The sequence below is a fragment of the Mus musculus genome, chromosome 4 (genome assembly GCF_000001635.26).
Source record: "Mus musculus strain C57BL/6J chromosome 4, GRCm38.p6 C57BL/6J".
Taxonomy (NCBI): Eukaryota; Metazoa; Chordata; class Mammalia; order Rodentia; family Muridae; genus Mus; species Mus musculus.
The window spans coordinates 145,425,532-145,451,773 of record NC_000070.6 but is presented as its reverse complement, the minus strand read 5'-3'; the positions used below and the strand labels follow the sequence as shown (position 1 = coordinate 145,451,773).

Sequence of the window (26,242 nt, the reverse complement as noted above, 5' to 3'; positions counted from 1 at the left end):
AAATATTCCTGACTTCCACGTATGTTTTCTGTGAGGCATATCCTGGGAAGATGCAACATATATTCATCTGAGTATCCCAAGTGCAAGTTGAAAACAACCAAAGCAAACTTGTAGAAATTTCAGCTTTATTGGAGTTAGTTACAGGACAATAGGAAAGGACTTGTTGACCAGATCACAAGAGACTCATAGTCATTTGTTATCCTATAATGTGAAACAAGCATTTGAGAAGAATTATGATTACTGGATACTCGAAGCATACTTCACATCTGTAAGCATACTTATAGGATAAAGAATATGCTGACTGGGTGGCTCAGTTTGCCAGATACTCTTTTAAGTATAATTTTTCTGAATTGGGTCATTTGAATTAAATATACAGAGTGTTACCAGTTTTATTAGATATTTTGAGGGTTTTATTAAAGACCTTAAATAGTTCCCTTTTGAAATGGATTACTTCTGTCTCAATGAAAGTGTTACACAATACTCTCTTCTGACTTCCCAACTTGTCTTCATCTTGTAATATTTGAGGGTGAACAAGTAAAAGGGTATCATGAAAAGCTTTCTACATTTCCACATGTTCAGAGTTTCTCACAGCATAAATAGTTGACATTACCTAAGATTTGAACATTGCATGAAAATTTTCACAAGATTTTCATAATCATACTAATTCTCTAGTGTGGAGCCTCAAGTGTTGCCAGGACACTGTGAATAAAACATATGCCACATTTTCCCCAACAGAAATACTTTCCCTTAAAAAGTTCTTAGATGTTTTCTCTGACCTGAAATGAAGTCAAGAATATTTCTTCATATAATGCATGTGTTAAGTTTCTAGCCTGTAAGTATTAACTGTTACATTCTAGGATTCATACCTTCAATATATTTGAAAAGTTTCTTCTTTCACTTTATAAAGATCCTCTACTGTATGAAATAACTGATGATTTCTCAGCCTCACATTGTATTGTATTTGTAAGGTTTGTAACTATTTGTAAGGTTTCTTTCTCTACTGTATGAATTCTCTGATGAATTCTTAGATTGTCTTTGTTAGTAAACCATTTCTCACATTCACTGCATTTGTAAGGTTTCTCTCCTGAATGAAATTTCTGATGAATACTAAGATGGGATTTTCGGGTAAAGAATTTGTCACATTCACTACATTTGTAAGGTTTCTCTCCTGTATGAATTCTCTGATGCATACTAAGATTGGATTGTCTGGTACAGCATTTGTCACATTCACTACATTTGTAAGGTTTCTCTCCTTTATGAATTCCCTGATGAATACTAAGATGGGATTTTTGGGGAGAGCACTTGTCACATTCATGACATTTGTAAGGTTTCTCTTCTGTGTGAAGTCTCTGATGAATTCTCAGATTGCTTTTGTTAGTAAAGCATTTCTCATATTCACTGCATTTGTAAGGCTTCTCTCCTGTATGAATTTTCTGATGAATACTAAGCTTGGCTTGGTAGGTAAAGCATTTGTCACACTGACTATATTTGTAAGATTTTTCTCCTGTATGAACTTTCTGATGAATACTAAGATTGGATTTTTCGGGTAAAGCATTTGTCACATTGACTACATTTGTAAGGTTTCTATCCATTATTAATTCTCTGATGAATTCTCAGATTGTCTTTGTTAGTATTTCTCACATTCACTGCATTTGTAAGGTTTCTCTCCTGTATGAAATTTCTGATGAATACTAAGATGGGATTTTCGGGTAAAGAATTTGTCACATTCACTACATTTGTAAGGTTTCTCTCCTGTATGAATTCTCTGATGCCTTCTCAGATTGCCTTTTTCAGTAAAGCAATTGTCACATTCACTGCATTTGTAAGGTTTCTCTCCTGTATGAATTCTCTGATGAGATCTCAAATTAAATTTTTGGGTAAAGCATTTGTCACATTCACTGCATTTGTAAGGTTTCTCTCCTGTATGAATTCTCTGATGAATTCTCAGAGTGCCTTTTCTAGTAAAGCATTTGTCACATTCACTGCATTTGTAAGGTTTCTCTCCTGTATGAATTCTCTGATGCCTTCTCAGACTGCCTTTTTCAGTAAAGCATTTGTCACATCCACTGCATTTGTAAGGTTTCTCTCCTGCATGAATTTTCTGATGAATATTAAGATGAGATTTTTGGGAAAAGCATTTGTCACATTCAGTACATTTGTGAGGTGTATAATGGGGGGATTCTAGAAACACATTGCTAGGCTTGTTACATTTAGAAGACTTCTCTTGAATATTCATGTGTTCAAGAACAATGTACTGGCTGTCTTGATCCATGACCTTCCCATACATTCCATATATGCAATGATTTCCTGAAAAAAAAAAAACGGGTGGGGGGCAATTAGAGGTGACATGATTTACTTATATAAGGAGTAAGGGATTCAATAATCAGTGATCTCATGGATTTGTACTCTCAAAAGAGGTTTTTTTTCCTTTTTTTTGAATCATTACATGTATCCTCAGAAGAACCTCAAATATGATTTATATCAAATGACTGGAAATGATAAAAGCCTGCCAACTTTTATTTTCAAATTTGACATCATACCCACCTCAAATATAATGACCCAAAATTGCTCCTCTCTTAAAGAAAAAGAGGGACAAAGAATGGAAAAGAGGCTGAAGGTAAGGCCATTCAGAGACTGGACCAAAGAGATGCAGAACCTGTACCAACCATTGGACTGAGCAAGGGGACTAAAATGAAGGAGTTAAGGTAAGGACTGAAGAAGCTGAAGGGCTTTGCAACTGTGTAGGAGGAACAACAATATCAAACAACAAGACCACACAAGGCTCCCAAGGGTCAAATCACCAAATAAAGAGTTCACATAGAAGTACAAATGTCTGCAGCTTTATATATAGCAGAGGATTGCCTTATATGGCATCAACAGGAGGAGAGTCCCTTGGTACCATGAAGGCTCAATATCCCAGCATAGGAGAATCCTAGGGATATGAGGTGGGAGTAGGTGGATTGGTGGGAGGGGAGTCATCATAAAAGCTGGGGCGAGGGGTGGGATATCGAGTTTCCAGACAGGGAATGGAGAAGGGGCATAATATTTGACATGTAAATAAATAAAATGACCAATAAAACAGAAAATTGTACTCTGCATAAGTTGGGACAAATAATGATCCATCTGTAGTGAATTTTCAGAAAGTAGAATTCTAAACAATATATCTCTAATTTTATGGTTACAGTTTGATTCAGAGTGACACTGAATCAGGTATAAATTTGGTCAGGTATAAATTTATGATATAACCATTAGTGTCAGGGAAACCACTAAATAGGTTTGTTTCAACATCCAAAATGCTAGGATAAAGATCACGTTGTCCTAGATCTAAACACAGAGATCAAATGTCAAAAAGTTAAATAAAAAAAAAAATATTGGCCAAACCAACAGCTCTATATCCACTTGAAACCTTGTATATTTTTAGATTCATAAATAAGGGAACATTTTAAAGCAATAGTAAGATTTTAAAATTGCAACTATTGTATGTATAGAAATATAATTTCTTCTTCTGGATATTTAAATTTTTACTTGAACTTTTTTATCTTGACTGAAGCTTGATAAGTGATAAGGAGTGATCTCAGAGAATATAGCACTAGTTACTTTTCCAAAGAAAGCAGAGAAATGTAAAGGAAACACAATGAAAAAGTTATGATTTTAACTAGAATTTCCCTCATTCAAGGGTCTCTGGATATCTCAGAGCATTTACATAAACACATAGTAGGAAAACTCAGAGAGAGATACAGGAATTCAACAGTAAGTTCATTCTTACGCACAAACAACAGATTGTTGTAATTCTCCAACATCACATCCATGTACAATGTCCTCTGAGCAAAACTGAGACATTCCCATTCCTCAAGTGAGAAGTCCAAGGCCTTGAAGGTTAACAGACGCGGGAATGGAAAACTACCTACTTGATACTGGAAAAAAAAATGCTTTTTTAATTTAAAAAAGAAGTAATCAAGATATCCTTTCTTGCTGGGCGTGGTGGCGAACGCCTTTATTCCCAGCACTTGGGAGACAGAGGCAGGCGGATTTCTGAGTTCAAGGCCAGACTGGTCTACAGAGTGAGTTCCAAGACAGTCAAGGCTACACAGAGAAACACTGTCTTGAAAAAAAAAAGAAAAAAAAAAAAAAAAGAAAGGACATTCATTTATGTTTGTAAATTGATGGTTTATGTACAGCACCATAGTTATCCTCTCTAGAAAATTTTTACTAATATTGTTCATGTGATGAAATACAAAGGTTAAGAAAACAGGACTGAAACCAAAAAGAGAGGAAAATAACAATTTCTATATTGAAAATTTACCACAGGGACAGTATCTCTCTTGAGACAAATAGATTTCAGGTGTCAACAGTGATTACTGTGTGATATGAGCCATGAAAAAAGAGTTGTGAGAATACTGAAATCTATATCAGCTCACAATCACAATAATGGTAAAAGAAAGACATTTTCCTTCCATCATTTGTGACCCTAGGGAGCTAATAATATATTTACTATTAGTATTTAAGACAGTGGATTTCATGTAATTTTAGCTTCTACAAATTCTACTCTTTCATATCTTCTTTAGTGATGTGAATTTATACTTATTTCTATATCCTCATTCACAAGCTTGTGTTTTAGAAACCTGAGCATCCCTGAAATGCAATTTATATGGCAGAAGAGACCTTACTTCACACTAACATAAAAGGACAGAACTTATTCAGCATAGAAACTATCCATCAATATGTTCTTTGAGCATCATTCCAATAGATCCTTTTTGAGACATGCAGGTAGCTAGTCCAAGGGAATTATATGTCCTCACAATATAAAATCAAGTTAAAATATAAAGATGTTATATACATGAAAGACCAAAACATTAAATTTTCATTATTACAGAAGAAAATAAAGATCATAGAAAATAAGTTCTTTAGATAACATTCCATATATGGAGAATAAAACTTTTGGATGATTTGAATTAAAAGTTTTTTTTTTTTTAAAAAAAAGAAATGTGGAAAGGACACTGACCTGTGGCATGTTTAGCAGAGACACACATTCTTTTTGTTGAACTTCTCCCAGGTTTTATGTGAAGAACAAAGATTGAATTCTTCTTGAAATTTCACATCAAGAATTGACTATTCGGTCCCTTCTGTTTGGAGCCAGCACTGACTCACCTTGGGCGCGAGTCTGAGGACACCACCAAGGTCCCCACAGGACTCTCCACAGGATCGTAGGACCTCTGGTGAGTGGAACACAACTTCTGCCAGGAGGCAGGTTCGAACACCAGATATCTGGGCAACGTCCCTGGAAGAGGAGAGCTTGCCTGCAGAGAGTACTCTGACCACTGAAACTCAGGAGAAAGCTAGTCTCGCAGGTCTGCTGATAGAGGCTAACATAATCAATCACCTGAGGAACAAGCTCTAACCAGAGACAACTATAACAACTAACTCCTACAAAAAAAAAATCAAAAAACAAAAAACAAGCTGGTCGTGGTGGTGCACGCCTTTAATCCCAGCACTCGGGAGGCAGAGGCAGGTGGATTTCTGAGTTCGAGGCCAGCCTGGTCTACAAAGTGAGCTCCAGGACAGCCAGAGCTATACAGAGAAACCCTGTCTCGAAAAAACAAAACAAAACAAAACAAAACAACAACAAAAAAACCTAACTCCAGAGATTACCAGATGGCAAAAGGCAAACATAAGAATCTTACTAACAGAAACCAAGGCCACTCACCATCATCAGAACACAGCACTCCCACCCCACCCAGTCCTGGGCACCCCAACACACCTGAAAAGATAGACCTGGATTTAACTTATATGATGGTAGAGGACATCAAGAAGGACTTTAATAACTCACTTAAAGAAATAAAGGAGAACACTGCTAAACAGGTAGAAGACCTTAAAGAGAAAGCACAAAAATTCCTTAAAGAATTGCAGGAAAACACGCCCAAACAGTTGATGGAATTGAATAAAACCATCCAAGACCTAAAAAGGGAAGTAGACACAATAAGGAAAACCCAAAGTAGGGCAACACTGGAGATAGAAACCCTAGGAAAGAAATCTGGAACCATAGATGCGAGCATTAGCAAAAGAATAGAAGAGATGGAAGAGAGAATCTCAGGTGCAGAAGATTCCATAGAGAACATCGGCACAAAAATCAAAGAAAATACAAAATGCAAAAAGATCCTAACTCAAAACATCCAGGAAATCCAGGACACAATGAGAAGACCAAACCTACGGATAATAGGAGTAGATGAGAATGAAGATTTTCAACTTAAAGGGTCAGTAAATATCTTCAACAAAATTATAGAAGAAAACTTCCCAAACCTAAAGAAAGACATGCCCATGAACATACAAGAAGCCTACAGAACTCCAAATAGACTGAACCAGAAAAGAAATTCCTCCTGACATATAATAATCAGAACAACAAATGCACTAAATAAAGATAGAATATTAAAAGCAGTAAGGGGAAAAGGTCAAATAACATATAAAGGCAGGCCTATCAGAATTACACCAGACTTTTCACCAGACTATGAAAGCCAGAAGATCCTGGACAGATGTTATACAGACACTAAAAGAACACAAATGCCAGCCCAGGCTACTATAACCAGCCACACTCTCAATTACCATAGATGGAGAAACCAAAGTATTTCACGGCAAAACCAAATTCACACATTATCTTTCCACAAATCCAGCCCTTCAAAGGAAGATAATAGAAAAAAACCAATACAAGGACAGAAACCACGACCTAGAAAAAGCAAGAAAGTAATCCTTCAACAAACCGAAAAGAAGACAGCCACAATAACAGAATGCCAACTCTAACAACAAAAATAATAGGAAGCAACAATTACTTTTCCTTAATATCTCTTAATATCAATGGACTCAATTCCCCAATAAAAAGACATGGACTAACAGACTGGCTACACAAACAGGACCCAACATTTTGCTGCTTACAGGAAACCCATCTCAGGGAAAAAGACAGACACTACCTCAGAGTGAAAGGCTGGAAAACAATTTTCCAAGCAAATGGTCTGAAGAAACAAGCTGGAGTAGCCATTCTGATATCGAATAAAATCGACTTCCAAAACAAAGTTATCAAAAAAGAAAAGGAGGGACACTTCATACGCATCAAAGGTAAAATCCTCCAGGAGGAACTCTCAAATCTGAATATCTATGCTCCAAATGCAAGGGCAGCCACATTCATTAAAGAAACTTTAGGAAAGCTCAAAGCACATATTGCACCTCACACAATAATAGTGGGAGACTTCAACACACCACTTTCATCAATGGACAGGTCGTGGAAACAGAAACTAAACAAGGACACAGTGACACTAACAGAAGTTATGAAACAAATGGACTTAACAGATATCTATAGAACATTTTATCCTAAAACAAAAGGATATACCTTCTTCTCAGCACCTCATGGTACATTCTCCAAAATTGACCATATAATTTTCCACAAAACAGGCCTCAACAGATCCAAAAATATTGAAATTTTCCCATGCATCCTATCAGACCACTATGGACTAAGGATGATCTTCAATAACAACATAAAAAATGGAAAACCAACATTCATGGGGAAATTGAACAACACTCTTCTCAATGATACCTTGCTCAAGGAAGGAATAAAGAAAGAAATTAAAGACCTTTTAGAGTTTAATGAAAATGAAGACAAAACATACCCAAACGTATGGGACACAATGAAAGCATTTCTAAGAGGGAAACTCATAGCTCTGAGTGCCTCCAAAAAGAAACTAGAGAGAGCACACACTAGCAGCTTGACAACACACCTAAAAGCTCTAGAAAAAAAGGAAGGAAATTCACCCAAGAGGAGTAGACGGCAGGAAATAATCAAACTCAGGGGCGAAATCAACCAAGTGGAAACAAGAACTATTCAAAGAATCAACCAAATGAGGAGCTGGTTCTTTGAGAAAATCAACAAGATAGATAAACCCTTAGCCAGACTCACTAGAGGGCACAGGGACAGCATCCTAATTAACAAAATCAGAAATGAAAAGGGAGACATAACAACAAATCCTGAAGAAATCCAAAACACCATCAGATCCTTCTACAAAAGGCTATACTCAACAAAACTAGAAAACCTGGACGAAATGGACAAATTTCTAGACAGATACAAGGTACCAAAGTTAAGTCAGGATCAAGTTAACAATCTAAACAGTCCCATATCCCCTAAAGAAATAGAAGCAGTCATTAATAGTCTCCCAACCAAAAAAAGCCCAGGACCAGATGGGTTTAGTGCAGAGTTCTATCAGACCCTCAAAGAAGATCTAATTCTAGTTCTTCACAAACTATTCCACAAAATAGAAGTAGAAGGTACTCTACCCAACTCATTCTATGAAGCCACAATTACTCTGATACCTAAACCACAGAAAGATCCAACAAAGATAGAGAACTTCAGACCAATTTCCCTTATGAATACCGATGCAAAAAAAAAAAAAAAACTCAATAAAATTCTCGCTAACCGAATCCAAGAACACATTAAAACAATCATTCATCCTGACCAAGTAGGTTTTATTCCAGGAATGCAGGGATGGTTTAATATACGGAAATCCATCAGCATAATCCACTATATAAACAAACTCAAAGACAAAAACCACATGATCATCTGGTTTGATGTGGAGAAAGCATTTGACAAAATCCAACACCCATTCATGATAAAAGTCTTGGAAAGATCAGGAATTCAAGGCCCATACTTAAACATGATAAAAGCAATCTACAGCAAACCAGTAGCCAACATCAAAGTAAATGGTGAGGAGCTGGAAGCAATCCCACTAAAATCAGGGACTAGACAAGGCTGCCCACTCTCTCCCTACCTATTCAACATTGTACCTGAAGTCCTAGCCAGAGCAATTTGACAACAAAAGGAGATCAAGGGGATACAAATTGGAAAGGAAGAAGTCAAAATATCCCTTTTTGCAGATGATATAATAGTATATATAAGTGACCCTAAAAATTCCACCAGAGAACTCCTAAACCTGATAAACAGCTTCGGTGAAGTAGCTGGATATAAAATTAACTCAAACAAGTCAATGGCCTTTCTCTACACAAAGAATAAACAGGCTGAGAAAGAAATTAGTGAAACAACACACTTCTCAATAGTCACAAATAATATATAGTACCTTCGTGTGACTCTAACTAAGGAAGTGAAAGATCTGTATGATAAGAACTTCAAGTCTCTGAAGAAAGAACTTAAAGAAGATCTCAGAAGATGGAAAGATCTCCCATCCTCATGGATCGGCAGGATCAATATAGTAAACAGGGCTATCCTGTCGAAAGCAATCTACAAATTCAATGCAATCCCCATCAAAATTCCAACTCAATTCTTCAACGAATTAGAAAGAGCAATCTGCAAATTCATCTGGAATAACAAAAAACTTAGGATATCAAAAACTCTTCTCAAGGATAAAAGAACCTCTGGTGGAATCACCATGCCTGACCTAAAGCTGTACTACAGAGCAATTGTGATAAAAACTGCATGGTACTGGTATAGCGACAGACAAGTAAAGCAATGGAATAGAATTGAAGACCCAGAAATGTACCCACACGTCTATGGTCACTTGATCTTTGACAAGGGAGCAAAAACCATCCAGTGGAAAAAGACAGCATTTTCAACAAATGGTTCTGGCACAACTGGTGGTTATCACGTAGAAGAATGCGAATTGATCCATTCCTATCTCCTTGTAATAAGGTCAAATCTAAGTGGACCAAGGAACTCCACATAAAACCAGAGACACTGAAACTTATAGAGGAGAAAGTGGGGAAAAGCCTCGAAATATGGGCACAGGGGAGAAATGCCTGAATAGAACAGCAATGGCTTGTGCTGTAAGATAGAGAATTGACAAATGGGACCTCATAAAACTGCAAAGCTTCTGTAAGGCAAAAGACACCGTCTATAAGACAAAATGGCCACCAACAGATTGGGAAAGGATCTTTACCTATCCTAAATCAGATAGGCGACTATTATCCAATATATATAAAGAACTCAAGAAGGTGGACTCCAGAAAATCAAATAACCGTATTAAAAAATGGGGCTCAGATCTAAAGAAAGAATTCTCACCTGAGGAATACCAAATGGCTGAGAACCACCTGAAAAAATGCTCAGCATCCTTAATCATCAGGGAAATGCAAATCAAAACAACCCCGAGATTCCATCTCACACCAGTCAGAATGACTAAGATCAAAAATTCAGGTGACAGCAGATGCTGGCGACGATGTGGAGAAAGAGGAACACTCCTCCACTGTTGTTGGGATTGCAAGCTTGTACAACCACTCTGGAAATCAGTCTGGCGGTTCCTCAGAAAAGTGGACATAGTACTACCTGAGGATCCTGCAATACCTCTCCTGGGCATATATCCAGAAGATGTTCCAACTGGTAAGAAAGATACATGCTCCACTACATTCATAGCAGCCTTATTTATAATAACCAGAAGTTGGAAAGAACCCAGATGCCCCTCAAAAGAGGAATGGATACAAAAAATGTGGTACATTTACACAATGGAGTACTATTTAGCTATTAAAAAGAATGAATTTATGAAATTCCTAGGCAAATGGTTGGACCTGGAGGGCATCATCCTTAGTGAGGTAACCCAATCACAAAAGAACTCAAATGGTATGTTCTCACTGATAAGTGGATATTAGCCCAGAAACTTAGCATACTCAAGATATAAGATACAATTTGCAAAACACATGAAACTCAAGAAGAACAAAGACCAAAGTGTGGACACTTTGCCCCTTCTTAGAATTGGGAACAAAACACCCATGGAAGGAGTTACAGAGACAAAGTTTGGAGCTGAGACTAAAGGATGGGCCATCTAGAGAATGCCATATCCAGGGATCCATCCCATAATCAGCCTCCAAGCACTGACACCATTGCATGCACTAGCAAGATTTTGCTGAAAGCACCCTGATATAGCTGTCTCTTGTGAGACAATGCCTGGGCCTAGCAAACACAGAAATGGATGCTCACAGTCAGCTATTGGATGGATCACAAGGCCCCCAATGTAGGAGCTAGAGAAAGTACCCAAGGAGCTAAAGGGAACTGCAACCCTATAGGTGGAACAACAATATGAACTAACCAGTACCCAGGAGCTCTTGTCTCTAGCTACATATGTATCAAAAGATGGCCTAGTTGGCCATCACTGGAAAGAGAGTCCCATTGGTCATGCAAACTTTATATGCCCCAGTACAAGTGAACGCCAGGGCCAAAAAGTGGGAGTGGGTGGGTAGGGAAGTGGGGGGGGGAGGGTATGGGGGACTTTTGGGATAGCATTGGAAATGTAAATGAGGAAAATACCTAATAAAAATATTAAAAAAGGAAAAAAAAGAATTGAACGATTCAAAGATGAAATAAATACAACTACACTACAGACAATGCTAAAGCATATTTTAAAAAAATTAAATGCAAAATGATACCAGGAATCTAGAAAACATTTGTACAGCCACGAAAGCAAGTAATGATATATTTAGAGTGTACCTGTAACCTAGTTCCTGCCCACCAACCTAGATTCTCAAAGTTTATTCAAAACACCTCATATGGAAATCCCTGTCACCTGACCTAAATGACACACAAGAAAAGAAAATTGAGAGGCTGTAGCTAAAGCAATTTCATAATGTTAATAAAATTTCCCTACCCAAATCACTAATATAATAGCAATACTCATGACAAAATGAATTATGAAACAAACTCAAGAGACAGAAGTCAAAATAGACTCTGAACACCATTCAATGTGGTCAAATGACATAAAGAGGACCAATCACAGGAATTCAAAGAAGGCAGAAACAAACTTAATGAAAGACCAGATAACTCCTGTGAGTGGCTAAAGGAATAATTATGATAATGCAGGATGTGAACATTGTATCCAGAGGTATAAAACTCTAAGGAATGCTCAATCTGAAATGAAACACGAAATGAACCCTGTAAGCCTAATGGTAACTCAGTAGAGGGCCAATATATGAAGATACAGCATTCAATCAAAAAAATCAGCCTGTCAATGAAACTGAAGGAGCTGGCTCAGTTGAGGAAGTCATAGGTGACAGAGAGGAACAAAATACCCAAAGTAGTCTTTTTCTTCAATTAGTTTCCTTGAACATGAAAGCAATAGACAAAAATACAGACCAAATACAGTAAAACATATTCTGATTGGATTTAAGGTTCCCTTTCAGAGAGAGAATTCATGTCATATTCGGAAACCTAATCAAGAACAGGATGTATGTTAGGTCATGGGAACTATGAGGCCATTTTAAGAAATGATATCATCTAAAATCATCATAGTCTATATTGTGTTCTCTTCTCTCAGTAAAAGTACATGACATAATGGTCTCACAGCATACATTTAGATATTTTAATGTATACATTTGAGGTCTAGATGCAGGAATATATATATTTTTTTATTTTTTGGTTTTTCAAGACAGAGTTTCTCTGTGTAGCCTTGGCTGTCCTGGAACTCACTCTGTAGACCAGGCTGGCCGTGAACTCAGAAATCTATCTGCCTCTGCCTCTGCCTCCCAAGTGCTGGGATTAAAGGCATGTGCCACCACGCCCAGCAGGAATATATTTTTAAGAACAGTTTTTTGATAACAAGAATGATCCAAGTAACACATCTCAGATGGTAAAGTCATGTTTAGTAAAACTATGCTTCCAAATTCTACAGGGGTCAGTTTTGCTCAAATATGAACCCGGTATCTATATTGTCTGCAGTTGTGTGTAAACAGCCTGAATCTAATCTAAAATACTCAGTTGGGATTGTAAGGTCTATATACAATATTTCTACCATTCTAGAACAAAGAAATTGAGTACGGAAGACCAAATACAAGAATGACTCAAAGGCCAAAAGTGGTGGCACAGCCCTTTAATCCTCTAGCACTTGGGAGGCAGAGGCAGGCACATTTCTGATTTCGAGGCCAGACTGTTCTACAGAGTGAGTTTCAGCATAGCCATGGCTACACAGAGAAACCCTGTCTCTAAAAAATAAAAATCAAAAAAAAAAAGAATGACTCAAAAGAAATAGTTTTCTTTCTATTGTACCAGTTAAGAAGTGTAAAATCAGTGTCTACATCTAAAATTAAAAACAAGACATAGAATCCAATACATTGTGATGAGATTTCATAAGATATTTTCATGAAGAAGAATTAATAATACTTAATGAAGAATTAATTTGAGAATATTTAATGAAATAATGAAGGAAGTTAGCTTTAGACAGCATTAATATCATGTAACATTTTCTGCTACGTGTCAAACTACTACAGATAATTGTTTCATAAATTAGACCATGGTTTCCCTTCAGACTGCTTAGAAGCACATGTATAAGTGTCATATGAGAAAACACAGTGATAAAGTAGAATGATTTTTAATAATGGAAATGACCATATTAAGACATATGAGAATTATACTAACTCTTCATTATTTATGGATACATTATTGCTCACGAATCTATTACTGGCCCAAATGAAAATATGAAACTTTTGATTTCAGCAATATTCTTTTCTTTTTATTATTTGAGCTCAATGATCTAACATGATGAGAATCCAACTACTGCATGCCAGAGAGAAATTAATGTTCAGGACCTTATAGCACCAAAGAGCATCCTGTTAATTATGTCCTAGTGATTACATCCTCTCTTAGATCTGCTTTCTTCCTGACTCCTCTACAAGCTTCCAACAAACAGATCCATTATGAGCTAATAAATGGACTCTTAGCTGATTAGCCAAAAAAAAAAAAAGCTTCAATTCCCTATGCTTTGTGGAAAGACCTTCCCATATATATGCAGAAGCATGTCATAATATTCTTCTAAACTGTATTTAGACAATTTTAAAACTAAATTCACTCCTTTTATTTTACTTTGTTTTGATTTACTTGTGACTGTTCTTCCTGCATGTGTATGTATGTGCCTCACTTGCATGCTTAGTATCAATTGAGATCAGAAGAGGAGGTCAGATACCCACAAACTGTAAGTATAGGCGGTTATGGAACATGATGTGGTGCTAGCAATCTAATCCTGTTCCTTTGCAAGAGCAACAACTTCTCTTCATATTATCTCAGCCATCTCTGCACATGTAATCCAATTTCTTTTACTAATGAATGAGTCTTGTTTACTGACCATGAACTATTTAGAGTGGGATCATGTCCTTTCTACATCACACCTGACTGATCAGTGATGAGGATTAAGATCTAGGTCCCATGGTTACACATTACAGTAAGAAAATGGTAGAATCTGACACAATTCACTTTCCTTCTGGAGCAGATTTCTTGTTTGATGGGATCGTGGACAACAGCATTTTCCTGTATTATAAATTCCTTCACAATTAGGGTGCCTCCTCATAAAAGTTAATACCTAAATACATCATCCATAGGATAAATATTCTTTTCTCACATTACAATTAATAAATAAGAGTCTCCGGCTCTGGGCTCCATGTATACATAACATTTTATCATACATAGAGGTATTCCTAATTGTTAAAATATTGATATGAAGGGTCAGATAACCTGTAACATATTCAGGCTTCACATTCATTCTCTTTCCTGGACTGCTTCTTGTGTCCTTTCAATACTTCCAGATCATATATAATTTTAAAATAATGTTTATTAATTTTAATTTTATACGGAAAGTTACCTTTGCCTCCATGTAACTCTGTGGACTTCAGAACTGTAGAAGCTATAGTACTCAAAAAATGATAACAGATATTCTTGAAAAAGAGTCCTGGAAGGATGAAAAGTCCCCACGCAGTTACAGGAAACTGAACCTGAATACCACAAGAAAAAGTACCCTTAACTGCAGAGCCACAGCTTTGATTCTTAATTAGCTACTGTGGAGACATAAATCAATAAACATTGGGACAGAATTTATGGAGCATGAAGGATACTTTCTTAGAGTGTCAGGGTGAGTGCAAGCACAGTCATGAAAGACAGTTGCACAGAAGTGGGGTGGTAAAGATACATTGAGAAATTTGGCAGTGAGATACTTTCACATAATTACATATGTGAGGGCTTACAAGCTTGAAAATGAGTCACTTGGAAAATAGTACAGAGAAAGACATTAATAAGGTTATTTAGAAATTAATGAATAGAGACTCAAAGAGAATGCAATGGTTTAATATAATGGACTTGTTCCTGTGAAGACACTAAAGTCCTAACAAAATAATGTTCAGCTTATTTAAATTAAAAGAAGGTTTGTGTATCGATGAGAGCTAGAGCTAAAAAGGAGACACTGCCATGTATGACAATGACTGCAGTGTTCCCTTATGCAGTACTATAGAGAGGTATACACAAATCCATCACAATTGAAGAAGATGTGATGAGTCCTAGAAAAAAAGTGAAAAAAATATCACCCTTCTACATTACAGAAGTAGGACACACATCAAGAACGGGTCAGACTGAAATAGGAAGAGTTTCCTCTGACAGTATCTGAGGACTGCACAGATTAGCATGGAATTCTTCTTTCCTTAGGCAAACCTTATACTATTGCCAAAAGGATAATATTATGTAAAAGGCAAAGAAGAGAAATGCTAGAAAGACATCACACAAAGTTGGTGTACATCTACACCCCAAACAGATAAACAGAAGCAAATATATGGCCAAAGCCTTCCAGTGAAAAACAGACACCATATTCAATAAATGGTTCTGGTTCAAGTGTCAGTCCACATGTAGAAGAATGCCAATTGATTCACTCCTACCGCCTTGTACAATGCTCAAGTCAACGTGGATCAAGAACCTCCACATAAAACCAGATACACTGAATCTACTAGAAGAGAAAGGGGGGAAAAGCCTTCAACACATCTGCAAAGGGTAAAATTTCCTGAACAAAACAGAAATGGCTCAAGTTCGAAGGTCAACTATGGACAAATGGGATCTCATAAAATTAAAAAGCCTCTGTAAGGCAAAGGACACTGTCAATAGGACAAAACAGCAACCCACAAAATGGTAAAAGATCTTAACCATTCCTCTGTCTGACAGAGGGCTAATGTCCACTATATAGAAAGAACTCAAGAAGTTAGACTCTAGAGAACCAAATAACCCTATTAAAAATAGGGTACATGGGGGCTAGTGAGATGGCTCAGCGGTTAAGAGCACTGACTGCTCTTCTAAAGGTCCTGAGTTCAAATCTCAGCAACCACATGGTGGCTCACAACAATCTGTAACGAAATCTGATGCCATCTTCTTGAGTGTCTGAAGACAGCGACAGTACACTTACATATAATAAATAAATATTAAAAACAAAAAAAAATAGGGTACACAGCCATGGAAGGAGTTACAGAGACAAAGTTTGGAGCTGAGACTAAAGGAAGGGCCATCCAGAGACTGCCCTACCCAGGGATCCATCCCATAAACAACCCCCAAAACCAGACACCATTTCAACTGTCAACAAGATTTTGCTGACAGGACACTGACATACCTGTCTCCTCTGAAGCTATACCATTTCCTGGCAAATAAACTGGATGTTCAACCAGGAGGTGATGGAGCATGCCTTTAACCCCAGCACTTGGGAGGTAGACGCATTAGGATTTCTGAGTTCGAGGCCAGCCTGGTCTACAAAGTGAGTTCCAGGACAGCCAGGGTTATACCGAGAAACCCTGTCTTAAGAAAAGAAAAGAAAAGAAAAGAAAAGAAAAGAAAAGAAAAGAAAAGAAAAGAAAAGAAAAGAAAAGAAAAGAAAAGAAAAGAAAAGAAAAGAAAGGAGGGGAGGGGAGGGGAGGGGAGGGGAGGGGAGGGGAGGAGAGGAGAGGAGTAAAGAAAAAGAAAGGAAGGAAGGAAGGAAGGAAGGAAGGAAGGAAGGAAGGAAGGAAGGAAGGAAGGAAGAAAGGAAGAGAGAGAAAAAGAGAGAAAGAAAGAAAGTGGATGCTCACAGTCATCTATTGGATGGAGCACAGAGTTCCAAATGAAGGACCTACGGAAACTACCCAAGGAGATGAAGGGGTCTGCAGCCTTATAGGAGGAACAACAATATGAACAAACCAGTACAAACAGTGCTCCCTTGGACTAAACCACCAGGCAAAGAAAACACATGATTGGACTGTGTCTCTAGCTGCATATGTAACAGAGGAAGGCTTAGTGTGAGGAGAGGCCCTAGGACTTACAAAGATTCTATGCCCCAGTATAGAGGAATGCCAGGGCCAGAAAGAGGGAGTGGGTGGTTTGGGGAGCAGAGAGAGGTGGGAGAGGATAGAGGATTATCAGAGAGGAAACTAGGAACAGGGATAGCATTTGAAACATAAATGAGCCTGGCTAGGTGGCCCACCCCTTTAATCCCAGCACTCTGGAGGCAGAGGCAGGTGGATTTCTGAGTGCAAGGCCTGCCTGGACTACAAAGTGAATTCCAGTGCATATGCAAGGACCACAGTTGAAGAAAGGGCCACCAACCCATCTAAAGATTTTTAACCCAGAATGGTTCCTTTCCAAAGGAAATGCAGGGACAAAGAATGGATCAGAAACTGAAGAAACGGCCATCCAGAGACTGCCCCACCTAGGGATCCATCCCATCTTCGGACACCAAACCGAGACACTATTACAGATGCCAAGACGCACTTGCTGAAAGGAGCCTGGTAGTGCTATCCCCTGAGGCCATGCCACAGTCTGACCAATACAAATCCATTTGTGGTGCTTGCAGATAACCATCAGACTGAGCACAGGAACCCCAATGCAAATTAAGTGACACAGGAGACCTTCCTTCCACACTAATATAAAAGGTCAAAATTCGATCCAAAATAAAAATTCGCAATCGATATATTTTTTGAGCATCATTTACAATAGATTACCATTGAGATTTGCAGGTTTTCAGTCCATGGAAATTGCACGGAAAATATAATGGTGTTATATATGTGAAAAGACCAAACCGTTAAATTCTCCTCATCCCAGAAGAAAATGAAGAGATTAGAAAAAATCCTCTTAGATAATATGACCACATATAGATAACAGAACTATGCAGTGGTTTGAATGAAAAAGGATTTTTCAAAGAAATGTGGACAGCACACTGACCTGTGGAGTGTTTACCAGAGAAGAACTCATCCTTTTTCTTTTTTCCCTGTTTCAAATATTGGAACTCTTCTTGAAGTTTCACAACAGGGTTTGAAAAATACAAAAATGAAATTACTACAACTACGTAATAGACAATGATAAACCACATAAAAGAACATTAAAAGCAAAATGATACAAAGAATCTTGTCAACACTTCTACAGACATGAGAGCATGGCATGACATATTTAGTGTAGTAAGGAATATAAGTATAATCTGAGGACGCTTTCTGACCTCAGTGGGCACCTGGCATAAACACAGAGCATATGCATCCAGGCTGTAAAACACTATTATCAGGTTTGTTACTGAGAACTTATCTTCCTGGGACTAGAGTCAAGGACAAATGGCTAGTGCCTACCATGAATCATGCCCAGAGTTGAATGGTGTTTCATTCATTTCAGGTAAGCATTGAGAAGGAATAAAAAAGGGGGAGCTTATTCAGCAGCAAATTTCAGAGGCTGAAAACACACCAGGCCTTAGATAATACTGTATGGAGAGTAGAAGCTTACATGACTAGGCCTAGGTTAATAGATGTAGTCAGGAATCCTCCCAAATTACAGTGACAATAGGAGAATGAAACTTACTTATACAGTAAAAAATAGACACTGCTCAGTATAAAAGCTCTCAAGAATATAAGAGAAGAAACATACCTCAGAAATAAGGCAAGCAGACTCAAAACTAAAGCAACCAGTACAGAGAAGGTCAACAATAATTATTTCACTCTAGTGGGGACTAATGCAACACAGAGCATCAATAAGAACACAGGTCAAGGACAGGAAAACATTTAGAGTGGACAGAATAGGTGATTCAGAAAGCAAGTAGACCTTCTGGAGAAAACCACCTCATATCAGACAATTCACTCTCAACAGACATCTTAAGACACCCTCACAGTAACTTTCTTTTTTTAAAAATATTTTTATTAGGTATTTTCCTCATTTACATTTCCCTATATACATTTACATCCCTATTTAAAACTATGGAGACGGCCACAGATCTAACGGGGTTATTAAAAAAAATATTCTGGCAATCATAAAATTTATTAAAACATGACCTTGAACCCAATTCACAGGGTCTCAAACTTCCTGACAATGGTAAGATATCCACAACAAAATTGTAAGAGTGGCGGCAGAAAATGCACCACTGTTCCACATGCTGGCCTTGCTCCTGCCCATTTCCCAGCCCAGCGCTCCTCTGACCTGGAAGGTGACAGGACCAGCTGCTGAATATCCTAGGAGGCCAGCACAACAACAGCTGCTTAAGGAAGTTTTCAGGTGCCGCAAGTACTGGGCATGACTCTTCCACCAGGAGTTCCTTACCACGAGGCAGCGGAGAAACAAAGAGAATGATGAAATGGCAGAACTTCCTTTTACTTCTGCCTAGCCCCTCCTTCTGGACCCGCCCAATATTCAACAGCTTCCTGGAATTCTTCTAGGCCCACCTACTTCCGGACCTTTTAATTCATTAGCTTCCCAGTTATTCACAGCAATTTTTTTGTTTTGGATTTCTGCTTGTTTGCTTGCTTGCTTGTTTTTCCTTTGCTTTTAATTTGTCTTTTCCTTAAACTCATCAATTCATGCAGGAATCCCACAGTCCCCATCAGGAACCCCTCCCCCAACTCTGTTGCAGGCTGCCTTTCACACAACTTCCCTGGACCTACTCTGCACAGCTTCTCCACAAAGTTGCTGCCAGACTAGACCAGAGCTGGATGTAGTAGGACACTGCACCTGGGTTCTGAACCCTTCAGATACAATGGATCCTTCCTAACTTCTCATATTTTGAGTCTAGCCCTCTGGACTAAAAATGCACACAATTAAGCAATTCCTCTAAATTCTGATGCTCAGAACCCAAAACAAACAGAAACTACGATAAAATGTCCTTGTCTCAAACTTCAAACCATATATGTACCCTATAAGGAGCACAATTTACATGATATCCAAGATAAAGAATTGAAAAGCCACAGTCATGATCAAGGAGATTAAAGTTTGTAAACCATGAAAATCCACTCAGAGAGGAAGAAAATGAATGATGAACAAGAAAATAATACCAGATTCCTGAAGGAAATGTCGACAATATAAAATATTTAAATTGAGTTCAATAGGTGCTTAGAAATGTCCTCCCCAAAAGACCCTGAAAACAAAATGCAGTAAGGCAAATAAAAATAATACATAGAGAACCTGTGGGAGACAGATTATCAGACTTAAAGAAAAGGTAGAGGAGATGGATGCCTCAGTCAAAGAAGATGATGAATTAAAATGATGTTAGGGGAGGATTATCCAATATATATAAAGAACTCAAGAAGATGGACTCCAGAAAATAAAAAAAAAAATTTAAAAATGGGGCTCAGATCTAAACAAAGAATTCTCAACTGAGGAATATGGAATGGCTGAGAAGCACCTAGAAGACTGTTCAACATCGTTAATCATCAGGGAAATGCAAATCACAACAACCCTGAGAATCCACCTCACACTACTCAGAATGGCTAAAATAAAAAATTCAGGGGACAGCAGATGCTGGAGAGGATGCAGAGAAAGAGGAACACTCCTCCATTGTTGGTGGGATTACAAGCTTATACAACCACTCTGGAAATCATTCTGGCGGTTTCTCAGAAAATTGTACATAGTACTATTAGAGGATCCAGCAATACCTCTCCTGGGCATATATCCAGAATGTGTTCTAACTGGTAATAAGAACACATGCTCCACTATGTTCATAGCAGCATTATTTATAATAGCCAGAAGCTGGAAAGAACCCAGATGTCCCTCAACAGAAGAATTGCAGCCCTATCGTCCTGCCACTCCCACTGCTGCTGCCTGCCAAGAAGCTGTTCTGGAGCTATCACGTGTTCACCTGTAAGATGATTTGGCGGGAATCGGCCCCCTTCCCCTCCTTCATAACTTGGTGCACGAATTAGTAAAATTGAGCTTTGATCAGAATTTTTGTCTTAGCTTCATCTTTCTCTTGTCCACCTAGCTCCCTCTTCTCTTCCAGATTCCAAGATGCCTTCCCAGAACCGAACCCAGACATGTGAGCCGCTGGTCGGACACAACATACAAGGATATTAGAAGACTGATTATATAGGTATGAATGAATAAATCTCCTATTGGATAATATTTTTAAAGTCAAAGCCTCAGTTGGTTAAAACGTTTTGATGAATTTAGTTGTTGGAACATTACTGAATAAAGTATAACACTGGGGGTTGGCTATGAGGAAAGAGAATAGATCCAAGCCATCTTAATTCTCTCTTCCTCTTTAATGATTGGGGTTGAGGATGTGATCTTTCACCTTTCTATTTCAACAACATGGCAATGTTCTATCAGTCCTCCCTGCCATGGTTGATGGTTATCCTCTGGAAGCATTACCCAAAGTAGTCTTTTTCTTCTATTAATTTCCTTGAACATGGTGCTTAATGAAAGCAATAGACAAAAAATACAGACCAAATATAGTAAAACATATTCTGATTGGATTTAAGGTTCCCTTTCAGAGAGAGAATTCATGTCATATTCGGAAACCTAATCAAGAACAGGATGTATGTTAAGTCATGGGAACTATGAGGTCATTTTAAGAAACGATATCATCTGAAATCATCATAGTCTATATTGTGTTCTCTTCTCTCAGTAAAAGTACATGACATAATGGTCTCACAGCATACATTTAGATATTTTAATGTATACATTTAAGGTCTAGATGCAGGAATATTTTTTTTCCTTTGGTTTTTCGAGACAGGGTTTCTCTGTGTAGCCTTGGCTGTCCTGGAACTCACTCTGTAGACCAGGCTGGCCGTGAACTCAGAAATCTATCTGCCTCTGCCTCCCAAGTGCTGGGATTAAAGGCATGTGCCACCACGCCCAGCAGGAATATATTTTTAAGAACAGTTTTTTAATAACAAGAATGATCCAAGTGACACATCTCAGATAGTAAAGTCATGTTTAGTAAAACTATGCTTCCAAATTCTACAGGGGTCAGTTTTGCTCAAATATGAACCCTGTAACTATATTGTCTGCAGTTTGGTGTCAACAGCCTGACTCTAGTCTAAAATACTCAGTTGGGATCGTAATGTTTCTACCATTCTAGAACAAAAAAAAAAATAGAGTATAGAAGACCAAATACAAGAATGACTTAAATGCCAAAAGTGGTGGCACAGCCCTTTAATCTCTCTAGCACTTGGGAGGCAGAGACAGGCAGATTTCTGATTTCGAGGCCAGACTGTCCTACAGAGTGAGTTCCAGGTCAACTATGGCTACTCAGAGAAACCCTGTCTCGAAAAAACAAACAAACAAACAAAAATATAATAAAAAAAAAAAGAATGACTCAAAAGAAATAGTTTTCTTTCTTTACCAGTTAAGGCATGTAAAATCAGTGTCTACATCCAAAATTAAAAACAAGACATAGAATCAAATACATTGTGATGTGATTTCATAAGATATTTTCATAAAGAAGAATTAATAATACTTAATGAAGAATTAATTTGAGAATATTTAATGAAATAAATAAGGAAGTTAGCTTTAGATAGCATTAATATCATGTAACATTTTCTGCTACGTGACAAACTACTACAGATAATTGTTTCATAAATTAGACCATGGTTTCCCTTCAGACTGCTTAGAAGCACATGTATAAGTGTCATATGAGAAAACAGTGATAAAGTAGAATGATTTTCAATAATGGAAATGACCATATTAAGACATATGAGAATTATACTAACTCTTTATTATTTATGGATACATTATTGCTCATGAATCTATTACTGGCCCAAATGAAAATATGAAACTTTTGATTTCAGCAATATTCTTTTCTATATTATTAGAGCTCAATGATCTAACATGATTATATCTACACAGATAAGAACCATCTATGATTCACTGACTTCATCACTATTATTTTCTTTATTGTTTGAGCTCATCCATCTAAGATGGTTGGAGGCTGCACAGATAAGTACCACTTAGGAGTCTTCCCTCATCTTTTTTTTTTTTTTCAAAAAACAGAACTCAGGGCTATATTTAGGCTCTGTCATGAAAGTGCACTAGAAATGTAAACCCCTGGACTGAGGAGATGACTCAGGGGAAAAGGGCACTTGTTATTCCTGAAAGGAAACATAGTCTAATTCTGTCACCCAGCAAAAACTTTGTGTGAGATCATTTATCAATTGAAACTTACTTGAACCTATTTAAAAGGTAGAATGTTACAACTTAGATAATAAAAATCTGTTTAATACTTCATTTGAGTGCTAAACCATTATAGGCAACATTAATACATATTGATCATGTTGGAAGTATAGGAGAATCCAACTACTGCATGCCAGAGAGAAATTAATGTTCAGGACCTTTTAGCACCAAAGAGCATCCTGTTCATCATGTCCTAGTGATTATATCCTCTCTTAGATCTGCTTTCTTCCTGATTCCTCTACAAGCTTCCAACAAACAGATCCATTATGAGCTAATAAATGGACTCTTAGCTGATTAGGCAAAACAAAAACAAAAACAAAAAAAAAACAACCTTCAATTCCCTATGGTTTGTGGAAAGACCTTCCCATATATATACAGAAGCATGTCATGCTATTCTTCTAAACTGTATTTAGACAATTTTAAAATTAAATTCACTCCTTATATTTTACTTTGTTTTGCTTTATTTGTGACTGTTCTTCCTGCATGTGTATGTATGTGCCTCACTTGCATGCTTAGTATCAATTGAGATCAGAAGAGGAGGTCAGATACCCACAAACTGTAAGTATAGGTGGTTATGGAACATGATGTGGTGCTAGCAATCTAATCCTGTTCCTTTGCAAGAGCAACAACTTCTCTTCATATTATCTCAGCTATCTCTGCACATGTAATCCAATTTCTTTTTCTAATGAATGAGTCTTGTTTACTGACCATGAACTATTTAGAGTGGGATCATGTCCTTTCTACATCACACCTGATTGATCAGTGATGAGGATTAAGATCTAGGTCCCACGGATACACATTACAGTAAGAAAATGGTAGAATCTGATACAATTAACTTTCCTTCTGGAGCAGATTTCTTGGTTAATGGGATCCTGGATAACAGCATTTTCCTGTATTATAAATTCCTTCACAATTAGGGTGCCTCCTCATAAAAGTTAATACCTAAATACATCATCCATAGGATAAATCTTCTCTTCTCACATTACAACTAACAAATAAGAGTCTCCAGCTCTGGGGTCCATGTATACATAACATTTTATCATACATAGGGGTCATTCCTAATTGTTAAAATATTGATATGAAGGGTCAGATAACCTGTAACATATTCAGGCTTCACATTTCCTCTCATTCTTTTTCCTGGACTGCTTTTTGTGTCCTTTCAATACTTCCAGATCATATATAATTTTAAAATAATGTTTATTAATTTTAATTTTATATGGAAAGTTACCTTTGCCTCCATGTAACTCTGTAGACTTCAGAAATGTAGAAGCTATAGCACACAAAAATGATAACAGATATTCTGGAAAAAAGAGTCCTGGAAGGATGAAAAGTCCCCACACAGTTACAGGAAACTGAACCTGAATACCACAAGAAAAAGTACCCTTAACTGCAGAGCCACAGCTTTGATTCTTAATTAGCTACTATGGAGAAATAAATCAATAAACATTGGGACAGAATTTATGGAGCATGAAGGATACTTTCTTAGAGTGTCAGGGTCAGTGCCAGCACAGTCAGGAAGACAGTTGCACAGAAGTGGGGTGGTAAAGATACATTGAGAAATATGGCAGTGAGATACTTTCACATAATTACATATTGTGAGGGCTAACAAGCATGAAAATGAGTCACTCGGAAAATAGTACAGAGAAAGACATTAATAAGGTTATTTAGAAATTAATGAATAGAGACTCAAAGAGAATGCAATGGTTTAATATAATGGACTTGTTCCTGTGAAGACACTAAAGTCCTAACAAAATAATGTTCAGCTTATTTAAATTAAAAGAAGGTTTGTGTATGGATGAGAGCTAGAGCTAAAAAGGAGACACTGCCATGTATGACATGACTCCAGTGTTCCCTTATGCAGTACTGTAGAGAGGTATACACAAACCCATCACAATTGAAGAAGACATGATGAGTCCTAGAAAAAAATATCAACCTTCTACATTACAGAAGTAGGACACACATCAAGAACGGGTCAGAATAAAGTAGGAAGAGTTTCCTCTGACAGTATCTGAGAACTGCACAGATTAGCATGGAATTCTTCTTTCCTTAGGCAAACCTTATACTATTGCCAAAAGGATAATATTAAGTAAAAGGCAAAGAAGAAAAACACTAGAAAGACATCATACAAAGTTGGTGTACATCTACACCCCAAACAGATAAACAGAAGCAAATATATGGCCAAAGACTCCCAGTGAAAAACAGACAGCATATTCAACAAATGGTGCTGGTTCAAGTGTCAGTCCACATTTAGAAGAATGCCAATTGATTTACTCTTACCACCTTGTACAATGCTCAAGTCAACATGGATCAAGAACCTCCACATAAAATTATATTAGATTCAGATACACTGAATCTAATATAAGAGAAAGGGGGGAAACCCCTTCAACACATCGGCAAAGGATGGACAAATGGGATCTCATAAAATTAAAAATCTTCTGTAAAGCAGAGGACACTGTCAATACGACAAAACAGCAACCCACAAAATGGTAAAAGATCTTAACCATTCCTCTGTCTGATAGAGGGCTAATGTCCACTATATAGAAAGAACTCAAGAAGTTAGACTCTAGAGAACCAAATAACCCTATTAAAAATAGGGTACATGGGGGCTAGTGAGATGGCTCAGCGGTTAAGAGCACTGACTGCTCTTCCAAAGGTCCTGAGTTCAAATCCCAGCAACCACATGGTGGCTCACAACCATCCGTAACGAAATCTGATGCCATCTTCTGGAGTGTCTGAAGACAGCGACAATGCACTTACATATAATAAATAAATATTTTTTAAAAATAGGGTACTCAGCCATGGAACGAGTTACAGAGACAAAGTTTGGAGCTGAGACTGAAGGAAGGGCCATCCAGAGACTGCCCTACCCAAGGATCCATCCCATAAACAATCCCCAAACCCAGACACTACTTCAACTGTTAACAAGATTTTGCTGACAGGACCCTGATATGCCTGTCTCCTCTGAAGTTATGCCAGTTCCTGGCAAATAAAGTAGATGCTCAGCCAGGAGGTGATGGAGCATGCCTTTAAATCCCAGCACTCTAGAGGCAGAGGCAGGCAGATTTCTGAGTTCAAGGCCAGCCT

The 26,242-nt window shown here is 37.6% G+C and overlaps 1 protein-coding gene across 1 annotated transcript in view; it reads right to left on the bottom strand.

Annotated features, from left to right (window-relative positions):
- Nucleotides 1-524: 524 nt before the first annotated feature.
- The window catches only part of Gm42346 (predicted gene, 42346), a 39,018-nt gene continuing 13,300 nt past the window's right edge, over nucleotides 525-26,242 (bottom strand). Inside the window, exons 2-3 of the mRNA XM_030253952.1 lie at nucleotides 17,960-18,028; nucleotides 525-2,307 (exon numbers count right to left, since the gene is read on the bottom strand). Of these exons, the coding sequence (XP_030109812.1) occupies nucleotides 1,628-2,287 (660 nt within the window). The 5' untranslated portion in view covers nucleotides 2,288-2,307; nucleotides 17,960-18,028 and the 3' untranslated portion in view covers nucleotides 525-1,627. The remainder of the gene's footprint in view (nucleotides 2,308-17,959; nucleotides 18,029-26,242) is intronic.